This window comes from Dromiciops gliroides, chromosome 3 (genome assembly GCF_019393635.1).
Source record: "Dromiciops gliroides isolate mDroGli1 chromosome 3, mDroGli1.pri, whole genome shotgun sequence".
Classification (NCBI taxonomy): domain Eukaryota; kingdom Metazoa; phylum Chordata; class Mammalia; order Microbiotheria; family Microbiotheriidae; genus Dromiciops; species Dromiciops gliroides.
In genome coordinates, this window is record NC_057863.1 from 217,065,255 (window position 1) to 217,078,747 (window position 13,493).

Genomic DNA, 13,493 nt, shown 5'->3' on the forward strand with positions numbered 1-13,493 from the left:
AAACTAAGGGTTGGACCCAGGTACCAGACATCAAATCCCTTACTTCCCCTGTTTTAGGGCAGCAGTCTTTCTGACACAATGTTATTGCCACATCACTCCTTTACGCAGAAATTCTAGTTGCTTATTGCTACTGCATAAAAAAATAAACTCCCAGTTGATATTTGAGATCCTCCACACTATGACTTCAAATCATCTTCCCAGTCTTACATCATTCCAGGCATTCTATCTTCCAATCAAACTGAACTACCATCTTTTCTATTATCCAAGGACTTCTGTTCAAGCCCTTCCCCATATCTGGAATAAACCTCTTCTTCAGGTGAAGTCATTCCTTTTTTTCAGGGTCTCTCATTCAGGTACCACCCCCCTCTTTTAAGCCTTCCCAGACCTTTCCTCTACCTCCTTCCAACTCCAAGACCCAAAATGATTGTTCCTCCTCAAATCTCACGGAGTACTTGGCATAGACGCCTCCTTTAGCAGTTGTTTCCCAACTTTGAGCATGAGGAACCATTTTTAACATCCAAAATTCTGTTGAATTCTCATGACAGTCATGGCATTAATATTCCCTGACTGGTGTAAACCAGGAAAAACCAATTTGATTGGTATGGTGCCAGATCCCCAGAATACATGTATGACAAAGCTGATAAAGTCAGAGATTGGGCATTATCCTTCCCCTTCTACCACTCTCTTGCTGCATTAGCAAAGTTAGAATCAAGAACCCTACATCCCAACCCATGATTTTTCAGTCCTTATTTATGGCAAGTTAGAAAATGTTTTCATTTCCCTGTTCCCAATACTAGTTGCCAATGGATGACAGGAATGTCACCTCTTGGTGCCAGCCAGCTCTTTGTCTAAAACTCTATATAAGTTTGAGCCTTAATGGACTCTGGGCATTGAACCAGTGTTTGAAAGCCTCTGCACAGTTCCATATTTGGAAGCTACCTCACTGTGGGCTGCCCTCAGAATGGAGCCAGGGCAGTGGGGACCACACACCAAGACTGTTGCCTCTAGGCATCTGTTCTCCTCTTCCCCTTGTGAGTAGTAATAAAGTTTTAACTGCTATCCCTGTGTGGCTCTGCTGCTCTTTATCCAAATTCTCTGGCACCACTGACTAGAGAGACCGTTGGTAATCAAGTGGTTGCTTCTTAGACCAGTGGTCTTTAGGCTAGGAAGTCCTCATCTAATGATTTGGGGATAGGAAGGAGAATGACAGGTTTTACTGTCATTCTGACACATGACAAATGAAGAGACATTCTCCAAGATTTCATTTTACTTGGACAAAGGCAGATCTGTTGTATTGATTAAATGAGATAATGCATATAAAGTGCTTTGTAATTGTATCATGCTCTTGAGCTGTAAGCTGATCACTTTTGTGAAAAACAAAGAACTAGAAACAAAGTAGGTGCCCATCAAAGGGGGAGCAGCTAAACAAATGGCAGTACATGAATGTGATGGAATATTACCATGATGTCAGGAATTATAAGTATGATGAATAGAGGAGTACAAGAAGTCAAATCTGTGCAATCATGTGTTGTTATACTATCTTATAGAAATGCTTCTTTTATTCCATAAATTTAAAATAAAAGAAATAATTTTTAAAAGAAGACAAATATTAACCAATGGAAAATTTGAAGTAAACAAAAACCAGGAAAATATATATAATAACAACATGAATGAAAAGAACAAAAGAAAAAAATGGAACACAGTTGTAACTGTAATGAACAAGCTGGCCTCAAAGAAAGAATGAGAAAATCCACATCCTTCTTCCTTTTGCAGAGGTGGGGGGGCTAAAAATGAATGGAGGGAGGGAGGGAAGAAAGAAAGGAGGGAAGGAAGGAGGGAGGACAGAAGGAAGGAAGGAAGGGAGGATGGAAGGAAGGAAGGAAGGAAGGAAGGAAGGAAGGAAGGAAGGAAGGAAGGAAGGAAGGAAGGAAGGAAAGAAGGAAAGGAGGGGGGCAGCTAGGTGGCACAATGGATAGAGCACTGGCCCTGAAGTCAGGAGGACCTGAGTTCAAATTTGGCCTTAGAGCTGTGTGACACTGGGCAAGTCACTTAACCCCAATTGCCTCACAAAAAAAAAAAAAAAAAAGAAGGAAGGGAGGAAGGGAGGAAGGAAAGAAGGAAGGGAAATATTTATTTAGAACTCACTATGTGCTATGGACTGTACTAAATACTGGAGAAATAAATATAAAAAGCAAGACGGGCTCTGCTCTCAAGGAGCTCACAATCTAATTAGGAAAGATAACACATAAAAGAGAGTTTCACTCCAGAAAGATAGAAAGAGAAAAGACATTAAATGCATAGAACTCCTGATACAATTACCCCAAAAACGGCAATAAAAGAACCCCTGGAGCAGAAAAACCCACAAAAATACGGGCTAAGATTATTTTCCAGTCATAGACAGATTAAAGGAGGCCGTGCTGGGCTGCAAGTAAAGTCCCACCCCAAGATCGCAGAAACTCCAGGCAGAAAGATAAAAAGACTCAGAAGTTTTTAGGGTATAGAGACAGATTAAATCGCAAGGCCCAGACCATGGACATGGAACAAGATGTATACTGTCAGATTCAATTGATATTGTCTAGTTTTGCTAAACTGCTTTTCTTTTTTCCTTTTTATGATTTATTACAGGAGTTGGCTGTCTAGGTAAAGGAAGAGGGAGAGGGGATATATTTGGAAACAAATTTTATATAAAAACAAAAGATATCAATAGACTTATTTAATTTTTTACTTATTTATAGCTTTTCCTTAAATCCTTTGGCCTAAGGTGTTCTTTTTTTACCAATCTTTGCAATTTAATTCAAACCTGCCTGTTGATGAGGTAAAAACAAGATAGCCTCATTAAACCTCTGCTCTCTTGTTAGACTATTTCCAGTTATGAATGTGACCTCTCCACAGAAGCAATGCTTTCCTGGCTCAACTCCATCAAATTTCTTGATTCCTTAACTGATTAATGCTTTGAAAAAATGTCTAATTTGGGGAAATGTCCTTATAGCACTATGCTCAATGTATCTAATGCTTTTCCTCCCTGATATCTCTGCTAGGTTCTGGTGATTCTGAAAATGTGCCGGACACTAAAGAATAAGCTTTTTGTTTGTTTTTTGCTTTGTTTTTTCTGTTTGTTTTTTGTGGGGCAATGAGGGTTAAGTGACTTGCCCAGGGTCACACAGCTAGTAAGTGAGAAGTGTCTGAGGACAGACTTGAACTCAAGTCCTTCTAAATCCAGGGCCAGTGTTCTATCTACTGTACCACTTAGCTGCCCCCAAATAAGCTTTTTTTTTTTAATTTGCCTTGACCTTTACCTCCCAGAGGATGATCTGATTTTGTCTTACTTAGGAATACAGATCATGGGGCTCTGGGAAGATTGAAACTGGCTTAGGACTTTCCCAAGATGGGAGCCAAAAGAAATATTGTTTCTATTCACAAAAGTATAGCTGGAGAGTACAAGTGCTTATGCATACACAGACACATGGTACCATTCTCCCAACCGCAATGACCAGAAAAAAATTGTATCAGTCATGCCAATCCAATAAAGCTTTTACTTCAGATTTTAGGTGTGAGCCCTGGAAAGGAAGAAATTAATCACCATTTGGTTGAATGATCAATGCTATTTTTTTTTTTTTTTTTTTTAGTGAGGCAATTGGGGTTAAGTGACTTGCCCAGGGTCACACAGCTAGTAAGTGTTAAGTGTCTGAGGTCAGATTTGAACTCAGGTCCTCCTGATTCCAGGGCCAGTGCTCTATCTACTGCACCACCCAGCCGCCCCAATGCTATATATTGAGGCAAGAATATTCAAGAGTATGAAATGCACATGGGGGGCAACTAGGTGGCACAGTGGATAAAGCCCTGGCCCTGAATACAGGAGGACCTAAGTTCAAATCCAGCCTCAGACATTTGACACTTGCTAGCTGTGTGACCCTGGATAAGTCACTTAACCCTCATTGCCCTGCAAAAAAACAAGGAAAAAAAAATAAAGAAAAGAAATGCATACTAGGTCAAAGCATGGCCAGCCCCTGTGAGAAAATAATTATTAATAATGGATTTCTAGGGGAGATCCAGAGATCAGTTTAGCTGCTCTCTCCCCCTCACCCCAGAAAGTTCACTTCCTGCTTTGGATGAGCCCAGAGAACAAAGGAAATGCAGACTGATTCTTTTGTATAGTGAGGGGGAAAAACATACCTAGAAGCATGAATTTGCCCTTTTTGTATAATCTTTAGACCAACTTCAAAGTCATGTCAATAAATGGAAATGAATGATGCTATAACCAAATAGCTTAGATCCATGTATAATGACCTGCCTCTATCTAGATAGGATAAAGCAAACCCCTGGCCACACCAGGGTCTGGTCTCTTTGTTCTTTTTTGCTCTTCTTGGCTCTCTCTTGGCTTCCTGGACCCGCTCCCTTGGCTCTGAATGCTGTCACTTGGTGCACACTCTTATGTATGTAGGCCTGAAGGCCTATGACTATAAGAAAATTAGGGAGACGTAGTCAATTCTTTACTGGTATAAATGATATCAATTAATAATAAATGCTCACTGCAAAAACAGGAGCAATAGCCATTAATATATAAAAAGCAATAATTTTAGAAAGTACAGTTTAGCCACATCCCCTAATTCCTGTACACAGCACAACAAATACTTTGGGTGGGAGCTAGTTGCCTTCCTTGAAGAAAAAGGACATTTGGTAGAGTAGTTCGCAGATGCTGTTTCCCAGCTCTTTGTGACATGACTGCTCTCAGTCATATAGCAGATTTGGAGTCTGTCACCATCAGGGACGCCATCTCCAGCCTTTAACTAGATTGCAATCTGCTGCTGGAGGACAGTGATGCAAGGGGGTATAGCTGAACATACATACAGGTTCATAAGCAGTTTTTTAGTAGCACAAATCAGCAAAAGACAGTGCTGAACCAATTAATCTTTAGCGTGGAAGGCTATTATTGAGGGCTTCCTCCCAGTCACCAGAGACAGCCCTAATTCTTCCCTCTCCCTGTCATGTATCAGTTACCAAATCTCATGGATTTTACCTCCTGGTTAGTTTTCTTATTGACGTGGTTGATTATGTTAATAGTTTTATTAATGTTGAACCAGCCCTGCATTCCTGGTATAAATCCTGTTCTATCTATCCCATTCTTTCCACTCATCTAGACTCTCACCACCTCTTATTTTGCATGGTCTAATAAGCTCCTAATTTGTCTACCTGCCTTTTTATCCTCTCTGGCTGATAAAATCATCTTCCTATTAAGGTACATTTTTGACTATGTTCTGCCAATGCTCTAAAATTTTCAGTGGCTCCCTCTTATTCACTGATTTTTTTTTTTTTAGTAAAAATATGAGAAACCATAAAAACCTGATGTCTCTGTTAACTTGTACTCAGCTAAGATGAGTAATGAGATGGAATTTCTAAGTACAGAGGGAGCACAAAGTAGGTATATGGTGTAAAGAATGTAACTTTTTTCAAAAGCTAATTTCAGTCCAGCTTATTGAGTGTTAAAATACATCTGTGGAAGTTTGTGAGTAATAGCCCTAAAAATCCAACCCCCATCAGTGTTACCCTTACTAGAGGCCTTAAACTACTAAGTTGAGATTTAGTTCAGGTAGTAGCTAAGAGGGAGTGTTACCATAGGAATATATAAACATTTACATTAGGTTTGAGCTAATGGGCTGTCACTGTAAGCATTCTATCAGAGGCTGGTTGATCACCTGTTTGGGATGTTATAGAATATTGTGTCCATATAGGACACAGTCTCATGGTGGGGGTAGCTTCAGATAGGTATTAATAGACATCCATTGAAGTGTTATATCAATCGATGATTTAAAAACCAAAGGCACTGTGCTAAGTGCTTTACAAATATCTCGTTTAATCCTTATGACAACCCTGGGAGGTAGATGCTAACTATTATGATCTCCATCTCCTGGGCTGAGATCATGAGAGACTTAGGAAGATGGCAATGCCCTCCACAGTAAGAGGGAAGATAGGAATGGGGATGGATTTAATGAGTACTTTTTTGGACATATTGAACTTAAGACATCGACTGGACATACAATTCGTGTCTGAGAGACAGCTGGAGATGCAAGACCGAAGGAAATCAGCAAGACTGGGCAGAAAAGAGAGACCTGAGAATCACCAAGAAGAGAAATGGTCATTAAATCAATGGCGGCTGATAAGATCACCAAAGTGAAATAGTATATCCATAGGGGCAGCTAGATGGCGCAGTGGTTAAAGCACCGGCCCTGAATTCAGGAATACCTGAGTTCAAATCCGGCCTCAGACACTTGACACTTACTAGCTGTGTGACCCTGGGCAAGTCACTTAACCCCCATTGCCTGCAAAAAAAAAAGAGAAAGAAATAGTATATCCATAAAAGATAAGAGGACCCAGGCCAGAACCCTGAGAGACAAGGGAAGGCTTGAGGATGTGATCTGCATGAGGATCCACAAAGACACTAGAGAAGGAGAAGTCAGATAGGTAAGGGGAGAAGCAGAATGGGTAGTATCCCAAAGACTGAGAGAAAAGAAAGTATCAAGGAGGAAAAAGAGATCAACCATGTCAAAGGCTGCCAAGAAGTCAAGAAGAATGAGGATTGAGAAAAGGCCATTGGATTGGGCTACTAAGTTAGTAACTTTAGAGAGATATATTTTGGTGGAATGATATAGTTGGGAGGTAAATCAAAAGGGGTTAAGAAGAAAGAAAATAGATGCATTTATTGTTTTTTTGTTTGTTTTTGGTAAGGCAATTGGGGTTAAGTGACGTGCCCAGGGTCACACAGCTAGTAAGTGTTAAGTGTCTGAGGTCAGATTTGAACTCAGGTCCTCCTGACTCCAGGGCCGGTGCTCTAACCACTGCACCACCTAGTTGCCCCTAGTTGCATTTATTGTAAACAAATTTTTCAAGGAGTTGTTTAGCCACAAATGGTGGAGGAGATAACAGAAGACAGTGAGCAGGGATGGAAGGATCAAGTGAAGGGTTGTTGTTTTTTTCCAGGATAAGGGATACTTGGGCATGTTTGTAGACAGTAGGAAATGAGCCAGTAGACAGGGAGAGATTGAAAATAAGTAAAAAAGTAAGGATGACAGAGGGAACAATCTTCTAGCCTTGCTAAGAAGTGAGGTCACTTCGACATGTGAGAAAGGGTTGAAGGTGGAGAGTGGCAAAAAGCATTGAGTGGTGTTATGTATTACTCGTGTTTTTGGACTTTTCAATATCTTGACTAGTTCTTCTGGGTTTTTTCTTCTTTTTTTTCTTTAAAAAATATTATTGGGGGCAGCTAGGTGGCGCAGTGGATAGAGCACCGGCCCTGGAGTCAGGAGTACCTGAGTTCAAAACCGGCCTCAGACACTTGACACTTACTAGCTGTGTGACCCTGGGCAAGTCACTTAATCCCAATTGCCTCACTAAAACAAACAATATATATATATATATATATATATATATATACACACACACATATATATACACATATATATACACATATATATATATATATATATATAAAATTTATGATATGGAATGGCTTTCTGAAAAAGGGAGGAGTACTGAGGCTAACTATGATGATATAATAACCAAAGACATCAATAAAAACTTATTTTTTAAAAAAGGCATCTGAAAATGAGATGAGGAAGAGAGGAGAAAAGGGAGCTTACCATGAATAACTCAATTTTTCCTGTAAAATATGAGGCAAGGTTCTCAGCTGACAGAGTAGGGGGAAAGGGAGCCAGGGGAAGTTTAAGGAGGGGTGAAAAGGTTTAGAAAAGCCACTGAGGAGAGTGAAATAGTGAGTTGGTAAAGCAGACATAGCAGGATTGCCTAGCAGCAGTGAGGGCCCAGTTGAGGTTATGTCACATAAATTTGTAGTGGACCATCACTATTTCCACCTTCAGACTAGATGGCTTCTGAGGTTCCCTCAGAGTTCCACATCTACGATCCCACAATGTCATTATTTCTAAGGTTCCCCTCTATCTCTGCTAGAGTCACATTTTGTTACATAGCTAGGTATAGGATAGACTAGCAAAGACCAAACACAGCAGGACCAGACAGGTGGCTAATAGACTGGGAAAGACTGGACCAGAGCAGTGGCCTTAAATATGGGAAGGGGGAAAATCTGAGAAACCTTAAAGCACCTGGAGGGTTGGGGCTCTTTAATTTTTGGCCTTGTACCCCTAGTGTCTGCCACAGCACCTGGTGCACAGCTTAGTAATGTTTAATGTCTGGTGAATGATTGATTGTAAAAATGTTTAGCAGAATTTGGTGATGGAATTTATTGAAGAGAACAAGGAGGAAATTACAACAGGCAGATGAGTCTAAGAGACTAGAAGATTAAGGAAACAATTGATGGGAAAGAGTGACTAATTGAAAGAAATAGAATGAGTCTTTGGCATATTCAGTTGTGAGTATCAGGGAGCAGTAAAGTTTGCACGAGAATTCAATTGCCACTTGAATGTCCCTACTGATATCTAAAGCTAAGTTATGGAAATGAATGTTCTATTTCATATAACCTTGCATAAATTTTTAATGTTTTCGCTGAAAGTCAGCACTCCTTTTCAGTGCAGCAAAACCCTGCAGAAACTGGGTCATATTCTGCCTCAGCAGAAAAATAGATCATATATGTCCAATTCTAAAATAAGTCTAATTGGTCACATTTTAAACTGAGACCCAGAACCCCAAGAGGAAAAGATGCCAAGAAGAATTTATGAAGTGCTAAGGATACAGAACCTGGCCATTCAAAATACCACCATTCCCACCAGCAACTGACGTTTTACCATTAACGTGACTGGCAGAATTTAAAATAGACAGTATGGCCAAGCCAACATCTAGCTTCTGTCAGCAAAATGCTTCTGAAAATTCAGCAAAGATTGATTAAATACTCAATGTGTACAAAGCACTATACTTGGTGCTGAGGCAAAAACAAAGTTCAGATAAGACACTGCACTCATTCTGATGTAGTTTACAACATTCTAATAAGGTAGAAATTATAGTCTAGTGAAGTGGGGGGGACAGATGGATGCCCTAAATAACAACAATATTCTAGGGGCAAACCAAAGTGATTTATGATGTCATCAGGGGAAACTCACTACAAAAGAACAGGATTGGGGAAGACTATAGAAGAGGAACCATTTGCTTGGGGCTTTAAATAATGAGTAGAATTAAACAGGTGAAGAGGAGGACAGAAGGCATTTTAGGCACAGAGAACAATTTGAAGAGAAGCATGAAGGCTACATAGAACAATCTGGGTTCAGAAAGCAAAGAACAATCCAGTTTAGCTAGACCAAGATTATCCTGTTTTCATTGTAAGTATCTGTACTCCTTCCTTCCTTCTTTCTTTCTTTCTTTTTTTTTTTTTTTGCAAGGGCAATGAGAGTTAAGTGACTTGCCTAGGGTCACACAGCTAGTGTCAAGTGTCTGAGGCCGAATTTGAACTCAGGTCCTCCTGAATCCAGTGCCAGTGCTTTATCCACTGCACCACCTAGCTGCCCCTGAAACATTTGTACTCTTAGGGGCAAACTACAAACCAAAGTTTGATGTTTTGTTGATTATCTAGATTATGATAAAGAGATAATAATTTTCAATTAAGGTGAAGAGGCAAATCTCTGCCTGAATAATAAGGATTTTTCTAAATTGAGGGCTCTAAGGGATTGTGATATAATCTCCATAAAGCTCCAGAGGAGGAGGAGTGCAAAGGATGAGGAGCCATTTATATTACCCTTAGGCTAAAGAACGCACTAATTGTTATAATAGGGAGTGTCTGATTAGATCCCCAGAGATAATGGAAATAGGGAGGAAAGGAGGAGAATATTCCCAAGGCCACACCCACCAATGTTTCATTTGTAAAGGAAAGATTATACAGACAGGGGTTAGAGAACTAGAGAAGTGGAGAAGAAATGACCCATTAAGAGCCAGGTGACTAATAATGGGGGGGGGGAGGGGGGTAGTAATGAGAACCTATGCTAGGATGATGGCAATGGCAATTAAGAGAGGTGTTTTCAACATTATTCTAGGTCCCAAAGTGCAGTAGTTAAATATTTATACAAATGATATAAAAAATTATAAAATCTGATAGTCAGTCAACAAATATCCATTAAACTCCTACTGCAAGCCAGATACTGTTGTAAGTATCAGGGATATAAAGAAAGGTAAAAAAAATTAAATTAAATTAAATTAAAAGTCCCTGCTGTCAAGAAGCTGATATCTAATAAGACAACATGCAAACAACTATGTACAACTATATAAAGGACATATAGAGTACCAGGCCTGGAGTCAGGAAGACTCATCTTCCTGTGTTCAAATCTGACCTCAGACACTTCCCTGGGCAAGTCACTTCACTCTGTTTGCCTCTGTTTGCCTCAGTTTCCTCATTTGGAAAATGAGCTGGAGAAGGAAATGGCAAACCGCTCTAGTATCTTTGCCAAGAAAACCCCAAATGGGGTCACAGAGAGTCAGATACGACTGAAACAACTGAACAACAATAAGAAAACATACAGGGTAAGTTGGAGATAATCAAAAGAGGTAATCTGGCAGATCATGATCCTATTTAGTGGTCCAAATTTAACTGCATTTTAGCATTCAACAAAAGTAATAAAAATGAATCTTTTTTTTTTATTTAGATCTTTAATGTAACATCTGCTGTGAATCATTTCTTTGCGTTAAACTTTCTCCATTCTGTATCACCAGATCATAGAATCTCAGAGTTGGAAGTGGTCATCCAGCCTACTCCATACCTAAACAGGACTCTCAACTATAAATACTATAAATAAAAAACAAGTCATACAGTCTCCACTTGAAAACCTCCAATGCCCATGACCTCCTGAGGCAACACATTCTACTTTGGACAGTTCTAATCATCAGGAAGTTTTTCCTGACAACAAGTTGAAATCTGTCTCTCTCTAACTTTTATTCATCATTCCTAGTTCTCTGTTCTCCCTAGACTCTCAATATCCTGACTGTCCTTTGGATGTCCTCCAATCTGTCAATGTTCTCAAATTGTGATTCCCAGGCCTGAATACAATATTCCAGATGCTATATAAATCTAAAAAGTGTCTATAAACAGTTGTTTACAAATTGAAACAATAACGTATAGGACAGGAAACAAGAAAGCATTGCTATACTGTATTTGATATTAGGAAGGAAAAATAATCTGCTTGACAAAATTCAATTTAATTATGGAGTCATATTTCTAAAGACAGCTATAATTAAATCTAGAAAATTTGTGGACTGGTTTCTTAAAAGCATTTTAGATTAAGGATCACAGACTAGGGCAGGAAATAGGACATTAGTGTTCCAAATGTTACCTTACCTGAATGTATCTGCTCCATCCCACTCCTCAATTTGCCATAGCCATAGGTCAAAGGTACCCTCTGGTAATTGGATGGAGAAGAAGGAGGAGAACTAATTGGCGACATTGTGGGAGACATTGTCTCCTGCTGTAAAGGAACCAAAGATAGGATTCAGTAGTGACAAGTGGCAAAACATAACATTCCAGTTTGCAGCTAGGATGTATATCACAGAGTAACAGCGAAATGACTTAGCTGGTATCACAAATGGGAAACTGTCTTTTAAAATGAAAACGAGTTTGATATAAATATATGCTGTTTTAAACATCTGCCAGAAATCAAAAGCTTGCCAGGAGGTAGTTAGACAACTCAAATGAGACTATAAGTCATATGACATTTTTCTTTGGAAAATGAAAACTCATTAATCACACAAAATTGTGATCATAGAACCCAATTTTAATTTTCTTTTGGATAAGTTCAATTTTCACTTACTGATAAAGATTTCTACAAAGTCTACTCTGAAGATTTTGTGGATGAAATTCCTGTATTTTCCAGACATGAGCAAAATCAAATTCACAAAGCACCTTCAACCCACTAAATTCAAAGTTCATAAAAGCATCTGCCCATGCTAATTGGCTTAGGTAGGACAAGTTAGCTTATACAGTTTTGTTTTCTGCCCTGAGATTCACAAATTATTTTAGCAATATGGAGTGCAGAAAAGCATTTTGCAAGGAAAGCATTTACATAAATGAATAAATGTAAGTTATTATTAGGAAGGGAGGAAAAAGATACAGAGATAGAAAGAGACAGAGAAACATGTAGAAAGACAGAGAGAATAGAGATTCTCCTTTTTTGCATTCCCATCATGGAAGTGAGGATTCACACATCAAATTATAGAATTGGAATGACCCTCAGAAGCCATCTCATCTAATCCATCTTGCAATGACCAAGATGGTAAAATTTATCTTCCTCCTCTCAGTAAAGATGGGAAAGAGGACTATGAATAAAAAATGTTGTAAAAATAGACAGACAAAATTGCTCTATCAGTTGCTTTTTGTTAGCTGTTTTCTAAAAAGGAAAGGGGACAGGATGTTGTACTGGGAAGTGGCAATAGCATCTAGAACAAAACATCATTATACTTTTAAGAAATAAAAATAAAAACAATGTGAAAGACAGACAGTATAAAGTCTCATTTCTATGACCTCACCCTCCTGCAGAGTGGTTGATAGGTCTTTGGGTCCTTTACTTACCCCCAACACCTATCATTGGGCAGCTAAGTGGCACAGTGGATAGAGTGCTGGGCCTGGAGTCAAGAAGACTCATCTTCCTGGGTTCAAATCTAGCCTCAGACATTTACTAGCTGTATGACCCTGGGCAAGTCACTTAACCCTGTTTGCCTCAGTTTCCTCATTGGCAAAATGAGCTGGAGAAGGACACAGCAAACCACTCCAGTATCTTTGACAAGAAAACCCCAAATAGGGTTACAAAGAATTGGACATGACTGAAAAATTACTGAAAAATAAATCTACCATCATCACTATTGTGAATTTTTGTTTATAACTCTCCTGTGGAGATTTCTATCCCAGGGGTTAAATAGAGCCTCTAAGTGGGTGGGAGAGTGGGGATTAGGAAGAAAGGGAAAGGATAGAGTTGCTGTCTATAGAACTAATCCTAGAGCAATGGAAGCTATGGTGGTATTGGTGGTGGTGGTGGTAACAATGGGAAGGAAGGAACTTCAGGGGGAAGCTCATTGGGGTGTTGATTTGTGGAATCAGGAGATATCTCAGCTAGAATCTCCCCCTCCAATGCTCAGTAGGTATGCGACCATAGTCAGGTTACATTACCTATCAAAACCTCAATTTCCTCACCTGTAAAATGGGGCTAGTCTACCTCCCTCTTACAGAACTCAAAATGGGAGCTTTTCCTATAAGATACACACAAGTCAGAATACTGAACATAATTTACTCTTTTCTTGAGGTTTCAGAGTCACCTCTGTAAATGCTGATGATCAAACTATAATGTGATACTGTTGAGGGCAGAGGATAGTATGAGGATTGGGGGAGGGTATTTTTCCCTCTTCCCCTCTGCTGAATGGCCCCAGGCAGTTGTGCTCCCTAGGATAATTTCAGTTTATCTAATGCAGAATTCAAAGGGTTTTGAGTAAAGGGTTAAGGGAGACTCTTTTATGCTTAGTGTCCCCAGTACTTAAGAGACCATTTTTAAAAAATTTACTTC

The 13,493-nt window shown here is 39.4% G+C and overlaps 1 protein-coding gene across 7 annotated transcripts in view; it reads right to left on the bottom strand.

The window, feature by feature from the left end:
* The window catches only part of REPS2 (RALBP1 associated Eps domain containing 2), a 275,952-nt gene that overhangs the window by 153,060 nt on the left and 109,399 nt on the right, over positions 1 to 13,493 (bottom strand). For all 7 annotated transcript variants that reach the window (XM_043995038.1, XM_043995040.1, XM_043995037.1 and 4 more), the window contains exon 4: positions 11,282 to 11,408. In XM_043995038.1, coding sequence (XP_043850973.1) covers positions 11,282 to 11,408 — 127 coding nt within the window. The remainder of the gene's footprint in view (positions 1 to 11,281; positions 11,409 to 13,493) is intronic.